The sequence below is a fragment of the Centropristis striata genome, chromosome 9, assembly GCF_030273125.1.
Source record: "Centropristis striata isolate RG_2023a ecotype Rhode Island chromosome 9, C.striata_1.0, whole genome shotgun sequence".
In the NCBI taxonomy this organism is placed as follows: domain Eukaryota; kingdom Metazoa; phylum Chordata; class Actinopteri; order Perciformes; family Serranidae; genus Centropristis; species Centropristis striata.
Genome location: NC_081525.1, coordinates 10,590,485 through 10,605,169, shown reverse-complemented (window position 1 = coordinate 10,605,169; position 14,685 = coordinate 10,590,485). Strand labels below are relative to the sequence as shown.

At 38.7% G+C, this 14,685-nt stretch overlaps 1 protein-coding gene across 2 annotated transcripts; it reads left to right on the top strand.

Annotated features, from left to right (window-relative positions):
• Positions 1-1,272: 1,272 nt before the first annotated feature.
• LOC131977783 (complement factor H-related protein 1-like) lies at positions 1,273-12,886 on the top strand. 2 transcript variants are annotated; one of them, XM_059341220.1, is made up of 7 exons: positions 1,273-1,483; positions 3,393-3,575; positions 4,234-4,416; positions 8,584-8,772; positions 9,243-9,431; positions 11,989-12,168; positions 12,544-12,886. In XM_059341220.1, exons 1-7 carry the CDS (start codon positions 1,288-1,290, stop codon positions 12,732-12,734), a joined length of 1,311 nt encoding a protein of 436 aa, XP_059197203.1. In that variant the 5' UTR covers positions 1,273-1,287; the 3' UTR covers positions 12,735-12,886. The 2 variants fall into 2 exon arrangements, with proteins under 2 accessions (XP_059197203.1, XP_059197204.1); XM_059341221.1 differs by lacking the exon at positions 3,393-3,575.
• The last annotated feature ends 1,799 nt before the right edge of the window (positions 12,887-14,685 follow it).

Sequence of the window (14,685 nt, the reverse complement as noted above, 5' to 3'; positions counted from 1 at the left end):
GAGTATTTGTCATGTGACAGTTCGTCTCAGCCAGCCATGTCCAAACTATTCCATAAAGGGCCATGCTGCCTGCAGATTTTTGTTCCAACCAATCAAGAACACACCTGATTCGACTGATCAGCTGTTTGAACCCTGAGATCAGTTGATTACATGACCCGTGCATGTTGTGCTTCTGCTTGGTTGGAAGGAAAACCTGCAGCCACATGGCCCTTTCAGGAATAGTTTGGACATGCCTGGTCTCAGCAAAATCAATCATGGCTTCAGTGTCCCTGAGGAGCAGAATTATATGTTGCATTAAACTATAATGTATGCAAGCATTTTTTTTTCATTAAGGACAAAACAGATTTACAGTATCTATCAATCAATGCTCATCGATCTAACTCTGTTCAGCAGGCGGCTGGTCGACCCAGAGGTCAGCCGGGTTCGGTCGCAGCAGTCGAGGGTTCAGAGAAAAACACCATATTATGCGATGTCCAAAAATGGAAAAAAGTCAGACTAACGTATGTTGACGTATGTTGGAATTGGTCAAATTTTAAAATGCCTAAAAATGCTTAAATTGGTCTATCATAGTCTGTTGATACATATTAGAGCATAATTTGGCCAGATATGACAGAAAAACCCCATATTATAGGATGTCCAAAAATTACCCCCTCAAAAAAAGTTGAAATTGCATTTTTAAAATGTCTTAAAATTCATAAAATGGGTCAATTATACTCTGATGATACATGTAGTATTATATTTTGTCTAAAAATAGTGAAAATAAATAAATAGCTGAATAAAAAAACATCATTATATGACTAAAAAATAGTCAAATTTTAAAATGCCTGAAAATGCTTCAAATTGGTCAATTATAGTCTGTTGATACATATTAGAGCATAATATGGCCAGAAATGACAGAAAAACACCATATTATGGGATGTCCAAAACATGAAGAAAGTCATTCTATAGTAGATCCTTTTTTTACTCTAAATTGCCCGTAGGAGTGAATGAGAGCATGAATGGTTGTCTGTCTTTATGTGTCAGCCCTGTGAGAGTCTGGAGACCAGTCCAGGGTGGACCCCGCCTCAAGTTCGGATAAGTGATTAGGGAAAATTATTGTTTATTTGGATTTATTTTAATTTCTTATCTCATTTGTTGTTTTGTTAAATTTTGAACCAAATATATTTGTATTAACATTTTTAAACTATTGTCAAAGCAATTTGAGTGGTTCTTGTTTTACCATTCTGTTATTTCATAATGTAATTGATTTACATTTGTTCTGATTCATGTTTTTTTAAGTACTAAGATATGTTTGTGTGTTTTGGAGGGGAGGAGGTTTTCATTGCAGACTTTGATCTGAATAGCTCTCAGTGGAAAAACACCAACTCAGCCACAAAGGGACTGATTCCTGGATACAGCAGTTACAACTTCACAATGAGACTCTTTTACCTTCTTTGGCTTTTTTTCCTGCTGCTGAACGTTGACAAATCTTTTCAACAGATCGGTAAGAATGTCAGATCTTGTTTTCTTTATTGTTTTACTGCTAGAGTTAGAAAACACTCAAATGTGATCAACAAAGTCATAGTATGTTGCAAAACTGTAATTAAAAAAGTTCACAATATAGTACTTTGTAAATACATGATCAAAAAAAGTCAAGAAATGGTCATACTGTAATTTGGAGATTGGCACTTTTATTATAGTCATAGTATAGTATTTACAAAAATATAATAAAAACATCATATTAATGAATTACCAAAAACAGCATAGAATAGTGTGTTGATAACAGTAATAGTATAGTATGTCCAACACTATGAGAAAAAAATGCCATAGTAAAGTATGTTGAAAAAAGTCAACAAAAAAAGATCATAGTGTAGTTTGTTAAAGCATTGTATGTCCCAAAAAAACAACAACACAATAATATAGTATGTCCAAAAACTGTCAGTTGTGTTAGAAAAATTGCATGAGTAAACCTTGAAAATTGAATAATCTGTCACCAATAGGAAAATACCTCACCAATTATTTCTGCGCAGTCTTTGATGGGGAAAGGATGAGCTGGAGACGTCCGAGTTCTCAGTTTAACATAGTTTTATTACAATACGTCAAGAAATGTGAATTACAGAGCTCTGGGATTCACTTTAGGAATGAGTTTAACTGTCCCTCATACACACAGACAGGTTTCAGGTCATGAAGTCTGAAAACCTCGTCTCTCCCCCTGCAAAAAAAACCCCAGTTCCACACTAATATTGTTTAATTATATCATGAAGGTAGATTTCTTCCAGGAAGTCCCGCCTTCCCCCTCTGCTGATTCGCCAGTCTTCTTTCATACCGTCACACGTCAGGCCACCTGGGCAACACAATCAATGCTGCCCAGGACAAGGCCATGTGACCTGCTAACAAACTTGTTATGACGAACATACTGCCTTGTTATGTTCTACAGAAATATAACAAGAGCCCAACTATTTTTCAATATCTACATGTTCTTTTAAAGTTTAAAAAATATAAGACAGACATTACTATTTTTTGTGATTATAGAATCTTAATTAGTTTAAGCAAATGGAATATATGTAATCAAAGTAATCATAGTTTTCTACATCAATATTAACACACAAACACAATCATTGTATCAAAATCATATTACCTGATTAATATAAATGCAAAGAGATAGACATTATCAAGGTTTAGTGAATTACGCATGCATAGTGACCTGTGATGACTGTTGGAGAAAAATCACAAAGAGAAAAAAGAGAGGAAGACAGTAACATTTCATTTTAAACAACGTATAATATTCAAATTATTCAGTTGTCATGAAGAAATGTAGTAATATTTTTGCTTGTGTGTGTTCCCCATCAAAGATAGCATGTACTGTACCCGAGATTGAAATTGGTAATGTGCCCGGCCCTATCCGAGAATACAGAGAAAATTATGTGCTGCTCTTTGAGTGGAGAAAAAATTATAAAAATGAACCCTACTTTAGTGAAAGAGTTAACCAATTTTGACAGGTGTACTCTTACTGCACCGTAAGAGGGAAAACCCTAGATATTCACAACGTTTGTGATGGATGACAGGTTATTTCTTCACGCAAAACAGATTTGGATTTTAAAATTCAAAAATCAAGCTGCTTTTATTTAAGAGGTTTAAGTAAAGGTGGGGCATTTTTTACCTTTAGTACAAGTGGTGTATACAGAAAGTTAAGACAACACAAGAGTTAATTTTCACAAGTTTAAAAGTACTGCAGTTTGGGCAGAGACCAGGTCATGTGGTCTACGACAGCATACTGACATATCCCTGGAGTTGATTTTTTTGTTTTTTCCTTTGCAAGTCATTCTTTTATTTTTAATGTTGTCAACAATATTTAAATGTTTTATTGTTTTCAGTGTTGTGGTTATTGGTTTCTGGTTGTCGTTGTTTGTTAGCATGTCCAACCCTCCCAGATGTTCCTCATGCCCATGTTTCAGAGGAGACCAAAAGAGCAGAGTACCAAGGCGGACATATGATACATTTCACTTGTGAACCTGGTTACAAAATATCAGGAACAACCATCAGATATGTATGCTCGAGTGAGGGCTGGCTGGCAATCGGACAGGGAACGTGCAGCCGTAAGTCACTGGGTGATTGAACAGGAGCGTTGCAAACACAAACTATTGTATGATTTCAATGCTGGAATGGAACCAAGTACATTTACTCAAGTACTGTACTTAAGTACAATTTTGAGGTACTTGTATTTTACTTGAGTATTTCCATTTTATGTAACTTTATACTTCTACTCCAATACATTTTGATGCAAATATTGTACTTTTTTCCTCCACTACATTTAGCTGACAGCTTTAGTTATTTTTCAGGTCAAGATTTAGCATAAAAAAACATGATGCATTTAAAGTGATTACAAACTTTTATGAATTAAACCACTAAACAGTTTATTAAGTCATCAAAAATAGCCACACCAGACAACATTACAATGCTGCTTCCATAAATGCATCAATAATAATATATTTAGAATACACAAAACATTCTGAGTGGGTCCATTTTGCATAACAAGGACTTTTACTTTTGATACTTTAAGTACATTTTGATGCTGTTACTTTTGAAGTTTTACTTCCATTAGCTTTGAATGCAGGACTTTTACTTGTATTGGAGTAATTTCACAGTGTGGTATTAGTACTTTTACTTAAGTAAGAGATCTGAATACTTCTTCCACCACTGATCATATGTGACATCGTGTGTTATCTCCTCTTCTTGTCCTCTGTCGTTTGTTAGCATGTCCAACCCTCCCGGATGTTCCTCATGCCCACGTTTCAGAGGAAACCAAAAGAGCAGAGTACCAAGGCGGACATGTGATACATTTCACTTGTGAACCTGGTTACAAAAAATCAGGTCCAAACATCAAATACGTATGCACAAGTGAGGGCTGGCTGGCAGTTGAACAGGGAACGTGCAGCCGTAAGTCAAATGGCTTTTTGTTCTACACTTAACTGTTCTAACTCTAACCCTGAATAACTACTGGTGAATCCAAAGAATTAGGTCAAAACAGCCCAGTCGACAGAAAAAAATGTTGCCATTGTACATCTCTGACCTTGATGTGAAACAAACAGTGTCTCTATAAGATGCGTCAGGTTTTCAACTAACTCCAATGTGAAATCAGGTGACAAACAAGCGTTAAACTCCACATGTGGAGGTCGGAGTAAGAACGGGAGGGGTCAGGGGTCAAAGGACAAATTGGGCTCACCAAAGAAGTTCGGTTCATGTCCCGTTCTAGCCTGGGTATACCCATACTGCCTTGCGCGCTTGATTTCATTTCGAACCTGCAGACAGTCTGGAATCTATGGCCGATTCTTAGCCCTGTTTTAGGGATCCAATCACAGAACGTGGAGGGACGGCGAGAGGATGACGCGTACTATTGGACAGATGGAAGCTTGTAGTTTTGTAGTTTTCTTACGGATCCAACATGGCTGCAGCAAACGCGAAGCTCTCTTTGGATCTAGATGTAGGCAGTGTTCTAGATAGTTTAGAGCCAAAGTTTATTTGAAAGAAGAACAACGTTTGACTTTACACTCCTGTTTCACCACCAAAAAGGATGTTTTAGCCTCGCTTCCGACAGGATTTGGCCAAAGTCTAATCTACCAACTAGCCCCACTACCGCTCGCTGCTGATCTCGCATGCGAGCCGGGGGACAGCGGAGCCGCCCAGAAACCCGCAGCAGCTCGTCGATTGCCGATAAAATCAGTGAATGTGTGTGGCTGAATGACATGAGGGGGAATAAGGCGTAAAAATGAATAATCTTGCAGAAAGCGAGAACTGGAGAAGCAAAGCAGCAAGCAACACTCTCTCACAGACACACACACACACACCAACACTGCCGGTAGACGGTGAGCAGCCAGAGTCAGAACATGCTGCAGAAAAACATTGCAGAAGCAGAATTGAGCATTTTATTAGTTTAAAGTAGAGATAGGCAATTCTGGCTTTGTAAACATCAATTTTTGTCGCTCTACATACGTCATCTGGTATAACTGATACGATTGAAGATTTTTAAACGTCTACTTCTCTGGCATAATTTCACCTAGAGACTCCATTTGAACTTTAAACAGTAGACACAAGTCTTGTGTATTGGTGTATTAATAAACGGTTCGATAGGTCATATAGCTTTTTATCAATACCTATTCAATGACCATGATCATTTTTGGAGAAATTCTGAAATTATAATGGGTGTGTATTGCATGTGTCACAGTGTGTGACATCATCGCCAGAGTGTAGAGGGAGAGAAAAAATTGTCAAAAAATAAATTTGAAAACTGTGCTCCAGGCCGCAAATTCCACTCTACAGAAATAATTTATACATAGAAACGTAGGAAAATTTGTCTTCTCCCTCACAATCCTCTGGTAAAGCTGTCAGAGTTATAGTTTGGGCGTAGGACGCACAGATGCGCCACCAACACCACCAACAGCCTCATTGGCTCCCATATTAAAAACGCAGGAAGATTTCTGAAAAAGGGAGATGGAACAGTTTTTTTAGATCGCTCTAACAAAGCTATTTTTTCATTTTTGTGAAAAAAAAACAACATATGTAGACGTTCAGGAAGAACTCAGGACACTCAAAGTGAAGTCGGATCAATAATAGATAATATGGTTTTGCCAAAAATGCTTTCTGTTCGAGGCCAGAAATTCCAGTCTGTCCACCTCTGCTGTCACTACTGCCGGAACAGGTGTCAGTTAATTCTGTTGATTGCTTTGATCTGATTGCCTTTGATCTTTGCGTAAGCGCGCACACTCCTCACACATGCATACACATGTTTCAAACACACACACACACACACAGGTAACTTTATGTGATTTTAATTACACACACACACACACACACACACACACGCACACACACAGAGGTAGCTTTATGCGATTTTCGCTACACACACACAAATGCGCGCGTAAGCAAATGCACACACTCCTCCAGATATATATACATATATCCATCCATCCATCCATTTTCTTCCGCTTATCCGGGGCCGGGTCGCGGGGCCCCGGATAAGCTATATATCTTTATATATATATATATATATATATACCAACAAGGTGATGATTGTCACAAAATCACTTTTACTTCAAAAATAGTCACCAACCGCAACAAAATATGACACTGCTCTGCTACAAATTATAGTCTGGAGGCAGTAGTGTTTGATGTTACATGCACACTGGCCACAGCATTACACTACGTCGCTTGCGTGTATAACTGTACAACACAAAAGCAAAAAAATACACAACTTGGTATTCATCACGCAGTATTTAAATACAAATTGACCACAATGACAAATATTCATTACGCAATATTAATTAACACTCAGCACATTCACAATACAGTGCATATTTTTCAGTACAACCAAGGAAACAATGTAACTATGATTACATTACATCATACGCAAAAGACATTTTTGACACATGAAATGTCAAAAATCTTCAAATCCGTTTTCACGAAGATGTTTGATGTCCTTGCGGAGTAGTTCAATGAGCTGCAGAGCTTTCTGTGAATGCAGTTGGCTGTGTTGCAGTGCGCGATTGGCTGTTTCTTCGTCCAGAAATAACATCAGCATCAGCTCCAGCGAGAAAATTGTACTGAACTTGTGCAGGTGCTGAAGTAAACCAATTGCTTTGCCGCCTGCGTCACTTTTATCTTCTGAGGACAGGTTGTCAAGAAACTCTAATAGCGCACTGTAATTTGAAGCAATTGACTGTAGCGAAGCAGCTTTCACTGTCCAGTGCGTTGGGCACAGAGACCCGTCTGCGCTTTGGAAATCCTGAAACCAAGCGAGTCGTTTTGGTGAATTTTGTATCAGTGTTATCAGCTCACGAATGAGTGACATGAAGTTCCGACACTAAGCAATGTTATGGGCAGACCATTTCGGATCCCTGACATATTCGATGCGCCATCATAACACTGACCTCTGCAATTTTTGATAGGCAGGGAAAGTCTCATCAGTACATCCTTAAACAGGTCGAAAAGTGCATCCCCGGTTGTGCTAGTGGTCTGGTTAAATCCTATGAAAAGTTCCTCTATTTCCAGACATTCAGTAACAACACGGAAGCACACAGACACCTGTTCCTTGACGGTGATGTCCGCTGTCTCTCGTCCATGATTATGGAGAAAAACGCTTTATCTCCTCTATTAGTGTTCGCAGAACATCATGTGCAAACAGTTCAGTCATTTCATTGAGAATGTCATGAGAAAGCCAATTTGACTCATTGCGAGCAAGCCAGGACTGTAGTTCTGGGATGTCTTGTGCGCGCAAGTTTAGCAGCCTTCTCAAGTTTGACTCCGTGTCCACATGACCCCGAATGGCTAGTCCTTGACACGCCAGATATTGTACAGAAGATAAAATACTCATCAACTCATCAGTTCTTGCTTCAGCCATTTGCCTTTGCTTGGCGGCAGAGAGAGCAGTTGCTACATTAACTCCCGAATTAGCAGCACTTGTGATGCTATCAGCAGCTTGATGAACATTTGACTTCTCATGGCATCGAAATCTTTCCATTGCTTTAAACCAAATGCAAAAGCGATCTGTTACAAAAGCCTTGTAAGAATCCATGTCACGTCCCGTACAAAGTAATGGGGCATGCATTTTGTCAGCAGCATAACATACTTCACAAAGCACTTTGTTTCTCCACGGAAATTTAGCTTTCCAGCTAGCTTGGTACTTTCTTCCCTGTTGACCCTTGCTGCTGTCCGTGTCGCTGGTGCTACTGCTGCCGCCGCCACTGCTGCTGGGAGCGTTGGTGGTGGTGGTAGACGCTGGTCGACTTTCTCTTGTTTTTTTGATAACAAACTTGTCCATTTTTAACCGCTGAGAAGTAACCGAACTTCACATTTTGCTGTACGTCTATGAATGCGATAGCCAATAGCTGTCCGACTGATATCATTGGCTGTTGGCTGACCCAGCTACTACACGCACAGAGCTATGACAATTTTAATTGGATAATGCGATTCAAATAGATACAGATCCTTTTAAAGATGCAGTTTTATATTCATTCATTCATTTATTTTTTTATCGGCCATCGCAATTTTTTTTTTCAGAGGAGCTATCCTCACACCTTTATTCAATAACACTTGTTTTATTCTTTCTAGAAATCGCTTGTGAAGTTGGAGTGATGCCCCCTCATGTCGATGCAGTGGGACTTCCACCAGGAACTAATACAGTCACGGCTGGATATAAATTACAGTTTGAATGTGACAATAGACGTCCAGTAGATGGACCTGCAGAAATTGAATGTTTGAAAACCGGGGAGTGGAGTGCTGGCTATCCAACTTGCGATGGTATGTTCACTTTGTTCGGAGGTTGAAACCATTTATTTTCATTTTACCCACCTTTTATTTTTCATATTTGAGTTCAACCATTTTTAGGCAACCACTTGTATTACATAACAGTACAGAGATTCACAGTATGACTCATAGATGACAATAAAGCTTGATGGTTATTAAAAGGGGACAAAATCTAAATATTTTATGGCTGCTTAAAGATGAGAGACACAGGAGATGAATGTGAGTCTCCAGTCACATTAAGCTCAAAGCTAAAGCTAAGACTTAAAGGCATTGTTGTTTTTTATTGGCCTTTTGGAGGCAGCAGAAACAAGCTGAGTAAAACAAGAGCATGTCAGTGGCTGCCAGCTTAAGGACTGTGTATGAAACGTGGGTCTTTTTCTTTTCTTTTTTTTTAGTCAATTGCTCTCTAATGTCCAAGCCTGACCCTGAATGCATGGCTAATCACATTCTCTTCTTCAAAACAGACAAATGCACATTGAAAGATGTGTCAAACACCGTACGCATGACTCCGAGGGCTTTACCAAACAATCAACTGAGCAAAGGACAGACGTTGCGTTTTGCTTGCACCAATAGTAGAGACTCCCTTCTAGGGGAAGCAGAGGTTGAATGTCTAGCACACGGACAGTGGAGTCATGACTTCCCAACATGTGGAGGTAAATCAATTATTTTCTTGCCTTCTTTCTCCTTATCTAGATTAATGAAAGATGATTATTATTAGGACCTGTTATTCTCAGTGTTTTAAGTTTCATAAAAATGACTAACTTAAGACATTTTTCTGATCCTAATATTAATTCAACTTTAAATTAAATAAAATTCAATGAATACCTCTTTCAAAGGGGGTCTGACCAAGACCTGGATGATAGGACTTTTGCAGCGCTGTTGTATCAGACTGTATTAATTTATCAATCAATCAGTTAGTTCTCGCTTCAAATAAATGTTGCTGTGTACTAAAGTCACCACCTGGATTTAACTCAGCAAATAGGTAAAGGTTTAGCATTGGAGAACTACTGCAGTGATTAAAATGTTTTAGCTGGCAACAAGTTTTTTAACCCTTACTGATGCAGTGACTAACTCAGAAGATATATCCTGTAGTCGTGGAAAATGTTACTGTGGAGGCGATGTAACTAAGGAGAATGCTGAAACTACTAAAATTAGGGTAAGAACTGCCCGATGCATTATAAAAACCTGGAAGGATAGTGGGGAACTATCATCTTCAAGAAATCGATCAAGAAATGTGATCGAAAAAAGTATTGAATGACCACTTTAAGGTTTTTAATCAGAAAAAATCAACAGTAGAACTCGCGGTTACGCATAGATGTGAAAGTAAGAGCATTTAACCACACACAGTACGAAGAGATCTCAAAGGATTGGGACTAAAGAGCTGTGTAGCCTCACGAAAACCACTTATCAGTTAGATTAATCAGGAAAAAAAGGCTCCAATTTCCCAGGGAGCATAGTGATTGGACTCTGGGGCAAAGGTTAAAGGTCATGCGGTGTGATGAGTCTAGATTTAACCTGTTCCATAGTGATGGGTGCATCAGGGCAAGAAGAGAGGTGAATTAAGTGATGCACCCATCATGTCCAGTGTCTACTGTACAAGCCTGTAGGGCAGACCTGGGCCTTTGGCGGCTCGCGGGCCACATCCGGCCCATTGGCTGTGCTTGTCCGGCCTGCGTGAGGTTACCCAGAAATTAGAAATCAATACAACCGCAGTGCTTTTATTTTGAAGGCGATTTACATATATCTGAGTCACCTGAGTTACTGAGGTACCTTGTCAAAAACACCTTGGTGAAGTTAGTTTGATGTTGGATATTCGACAGATATTCGGATATTCGTTTTGAGTTCATCAGCAGTTCCTGCTCTGCTTTCACTCAGTCTTGGCAGAACACAATATGACAGCCAGTTGCCCCTAACTGCTTGGTTTTTACCCAGGGACCGTCAAAAAAGTATACTATTCATTTCCTATGGAAAATGTCTTTTTGCTCAATAGCTTCCAAGTTATGGGACCCAGACACCCCAGACCAATGTAGACCTGTCCTGCTATGTGGTACTTACAAGGCACACCTCTTCAAAAATTCATATTATGCCCCTCCTATTTTATTAGATTTTTTAAGAATCCCATTCATTTCCTATGGAAAATGTCTTTTTGCTCAATAGCGTCCAAGTTATGGGACCCAGACACCCCAGACCAATGTAGATCGTTTCCTATAGAAAATGTCTTTTCTGTCAACGCACTCGTTATTATTTACCGTTCGTTTTTCATTTTACCGTTTCCAGCTGTTATTTCCTGTCACTACCTTTCAAAATTAAAGCACACGTTACACACTGGACGGCACCTTTTCAAAATAAAAGCATCACAACATTGTAAAAAACCTAGAGAATTTACAAAAATTGAAAAAACAACAACTATATAATACAAAAACACCTATAGGAACCTTGCTAAAGGTCATTTACAGTTGTGTTTAAAATGAATGGAAAAGTTATATAGTGATTGGAGTATTTACTACTTTTTACTGCTATATTTGATTTACTCCACATTAACAGTCTTATCATAACATATATTCTTATCAGTAGCAGCTCAAAACCAGATAATTTACTGTATTTTATAAAGCGATTAAATTAATATTGAGCAGAATTTAGTTCAGAGTTTTGGTCCGGCCCCAACAACCTTCGTGGTATTGGTCATGTGGCCCCTTGGGAAAATTAATTGCCCACCCGTTTTGTAGGGGCAGTGTTATCGGGTCACCTGACTACCTGAATATGCTGAATGACCAGCTTTTTCCATCAATGGATTTTTTTCTTCCCTGATGGGACAGCATGTTTCAAGATGTCAATGCCAGAATTTATCAATTCTTTGAATTGTGAAAGTTTGGTTCAGGGATCCTCCATTTCTACACATGGATTGGCCACCAGTCCAGACCTTAACCCCACTGAGAATCTCTGGGATGTGCTGGAGAAGACTTAGCCAGCAGTCCTACTTCCCCATCATCGCTACAAGATGAAAATGAATGCAACTCTTCAAAAAGCACTGCATTCAAATGCAAGTGTGTGCCGTAATCAAAGCTCCAGGGGGTCCAACAAAATATTAGAGTGTCTGACCAAAAAAAAGTCAGTTGATAAGAAAAATACTTTTCCAGAAAATGACTAATTGTTTTTATGTGTTTTTCTTTTTGTTGTTGTTGTTGTTGTCGTTTTTTTGCATTCTTTCAGATGCTTTGACTTGTGGAAAACCACCATACCTTGAGGATGGAGACGTCACGACCAGTAGTAATACCGAATACAGCCATGGAGAGACGGTCGAATACAGCTGTCAGAATTATTACACGATGCAAGGTGGGCCTTACAAAACCTGCAACAATGGTGAATGGACTGGATTGATAACCTGCCTCAGTAAGTTACTATTTCCTTTATGATTTCATGTTGGTGATCAATGTAATTGTTTTTCTGAAAAACAGGACAAGTAAGGGGAAAGACCACATCTGTGTTGTATATTATACGTCTTACTCTCTCTGTGTGCACATCTGCATTTCTCCAGGTCACATTTAAAAAGGTTTAAAATAATGCAGTCTGATCTTCCTATATGGTTAATTTTTCTGCCAGAACTGCAAAACAAAATATGTTACTGATTTCATTTGAGAAGATCTATTACATTTATTCAAAAAAAATAATTAATACATTTTTCTATTATATATGCAGTATTCTATGCAGTATCTTGTGCAGTCATTCTCCATTAATAAACTGATTTTTATGTGTTATCTCTTGCAGAACCCTGCACTGTCAATAAATACATCATGGCGAGCAACAATATTAGATTAAAATATTTACAAAAAGAGAAGCTGTATTCAGCCCATAATGATTTCACTGTCTTCACTTGTACCAGAGGAAGACCTGTCGGCACGGTGGAAATGCGTCAAAGGTGTGTTAATGGTCAGATGAACTTCCCTACTTGCGAGTGAAAGCTTTTAATCAACTGTCTTTAATAAACATGAACTGGCTGGACAAACATGTTAATGATTAACCAGAGTAAACACTTAGACCAGTTATGTCCTGATCCAGTGTCCATACTTCTCTGCTGTGTGTTGTCATATGAATAAAACATACAACGTCACTTGGTCTGTTTTTCTGCCTCTAAATGTGTGATGAGTGTAAAATATGTGTCCCATCTTCACTCATTTTAATGTGCTAACAGGAAGATTCAAGTCTGGAGAATAAAATACATAATATCTGAAATGTTGATGTGGCTCAAAAAATATAACAAAAGGTCCAGTTTGCTGATTGTGTTTGGTCTTCGAAGTTCAGAGATTTCCTACAGATGCTTCTATAAATGCTCTTGAATTTCTACATGGGTTTCACTTATCAGCACAAACATGGTGTTAAAAACTTTGTAGCATTGGGGGAAGTCAGTTTCATAAAGTAAACTTTACCTGCTGTTGTTTCTGTATATAGGTTCATGAGCGTCTTTCAAACAACATGCCACAATGAATAACAGGAAAATATATAGAACCTGGAAAAAACATCAGGAAGGCATTAGAATAGTACAACGGGTGTGTCAGCCAAACAATTTGGTGCCACTTTTTGTTTGATTTTGGTCTTTTCATTAGATTTGAAATATAGAAAATCATCAGCACTGGGTTGCACCAGCTATGGGCAGATATGTGATATGTGTCATTTTGTCTTCGCAAGTCAAGTAATATGACAAGTTATGTCAAGTCAAGTGGAGTCCTTAGTTAAGGCAAGTCACAACATAATTGTTCAAAAATGAATTGCCATTTAATGGTTATTTATTACTGTAAATTTATTTAATGGACTTAAACATTTGGCTGAGAATGTATTCAGCTTTTATGAACTAGATTATGGGATACAGAACAAATATGCTGTACACACATAGGATTCTGTTTGTAAACTCTTCTGGGAACAACCAGAATTGCAAACAATGCATAAGGGTGTTTCCATTACAGTCCAATACCCTGAATGAGGCGGGTCTCCCTCGCCGAAACTCCCCCAATTTGAATATGAGCCGTCTGGAGCGGTCTTTTGACAGGACTTTTTTCAGCCCTGTTGAAGAGCAGGGTGGTTTTTCTCCACTGAAAAAAGCCTGGTTGCTGATTGGATAGAACGATAAGCCGGATGTGAGGTAGTACTCGACAGCACAACAACACACGCCATTTGTAAAAGCCAGCGAAGCACTGTTGCCAACTTAGCTACTTTGTTGCCATATTTAGCAACTTTTCAGACCCCCTTCGTGACTATACAAAACAGCGACTGGCAACAAAACCAGCGACTTTTTCTGGTGTTATTGGAGACTATCCTTACTCTTCTTAGGGAGCCACAGGGCCAGGCTGCTTGTTTAGAAGAGTAAGAAAGAATCAAAATGGCACAGTCTGCCCTTCAACTACAACAGTCTAAGAAACTTAAGGATGACTTTGTCCGCCTCATAGACACTGTCATACACACAAAGAAACAGTGCATTTTCTCACGCTTCCCCCGCCCTGTTTCAGGGACATTAAGTTCAGCTGTCTACGGCAGCTGTACATCTGGCTGAAGGACTACTGCTGTGCCAGAAGCATCCCCTACATGGACAACTTCACAGCCTCCACATATTATCGTTCCTCTTAACGAGCCCCTGTGGCTCTTTAAGAGGAATGATAATATGTCTGCAGCATTATGTGAATGGGTCCATTCTGCATAACTAGTACATTTACTTTTGATACTTTAAGTACATTTTGATGTTGATACTTTTGTTCTTTTACTTCAGTCAGTTTTGAATGCAGGACTTTTGCTTCTCATGGAGTAATTTCAGTGTGGGGATCTGAACACTTTTTCCACTTCTGCTTTGCAGCATATACAATCCATATTTTGGTGATCTACAATAGATGGTTTTAATGTTTGAATTAGTATTATTTTGAA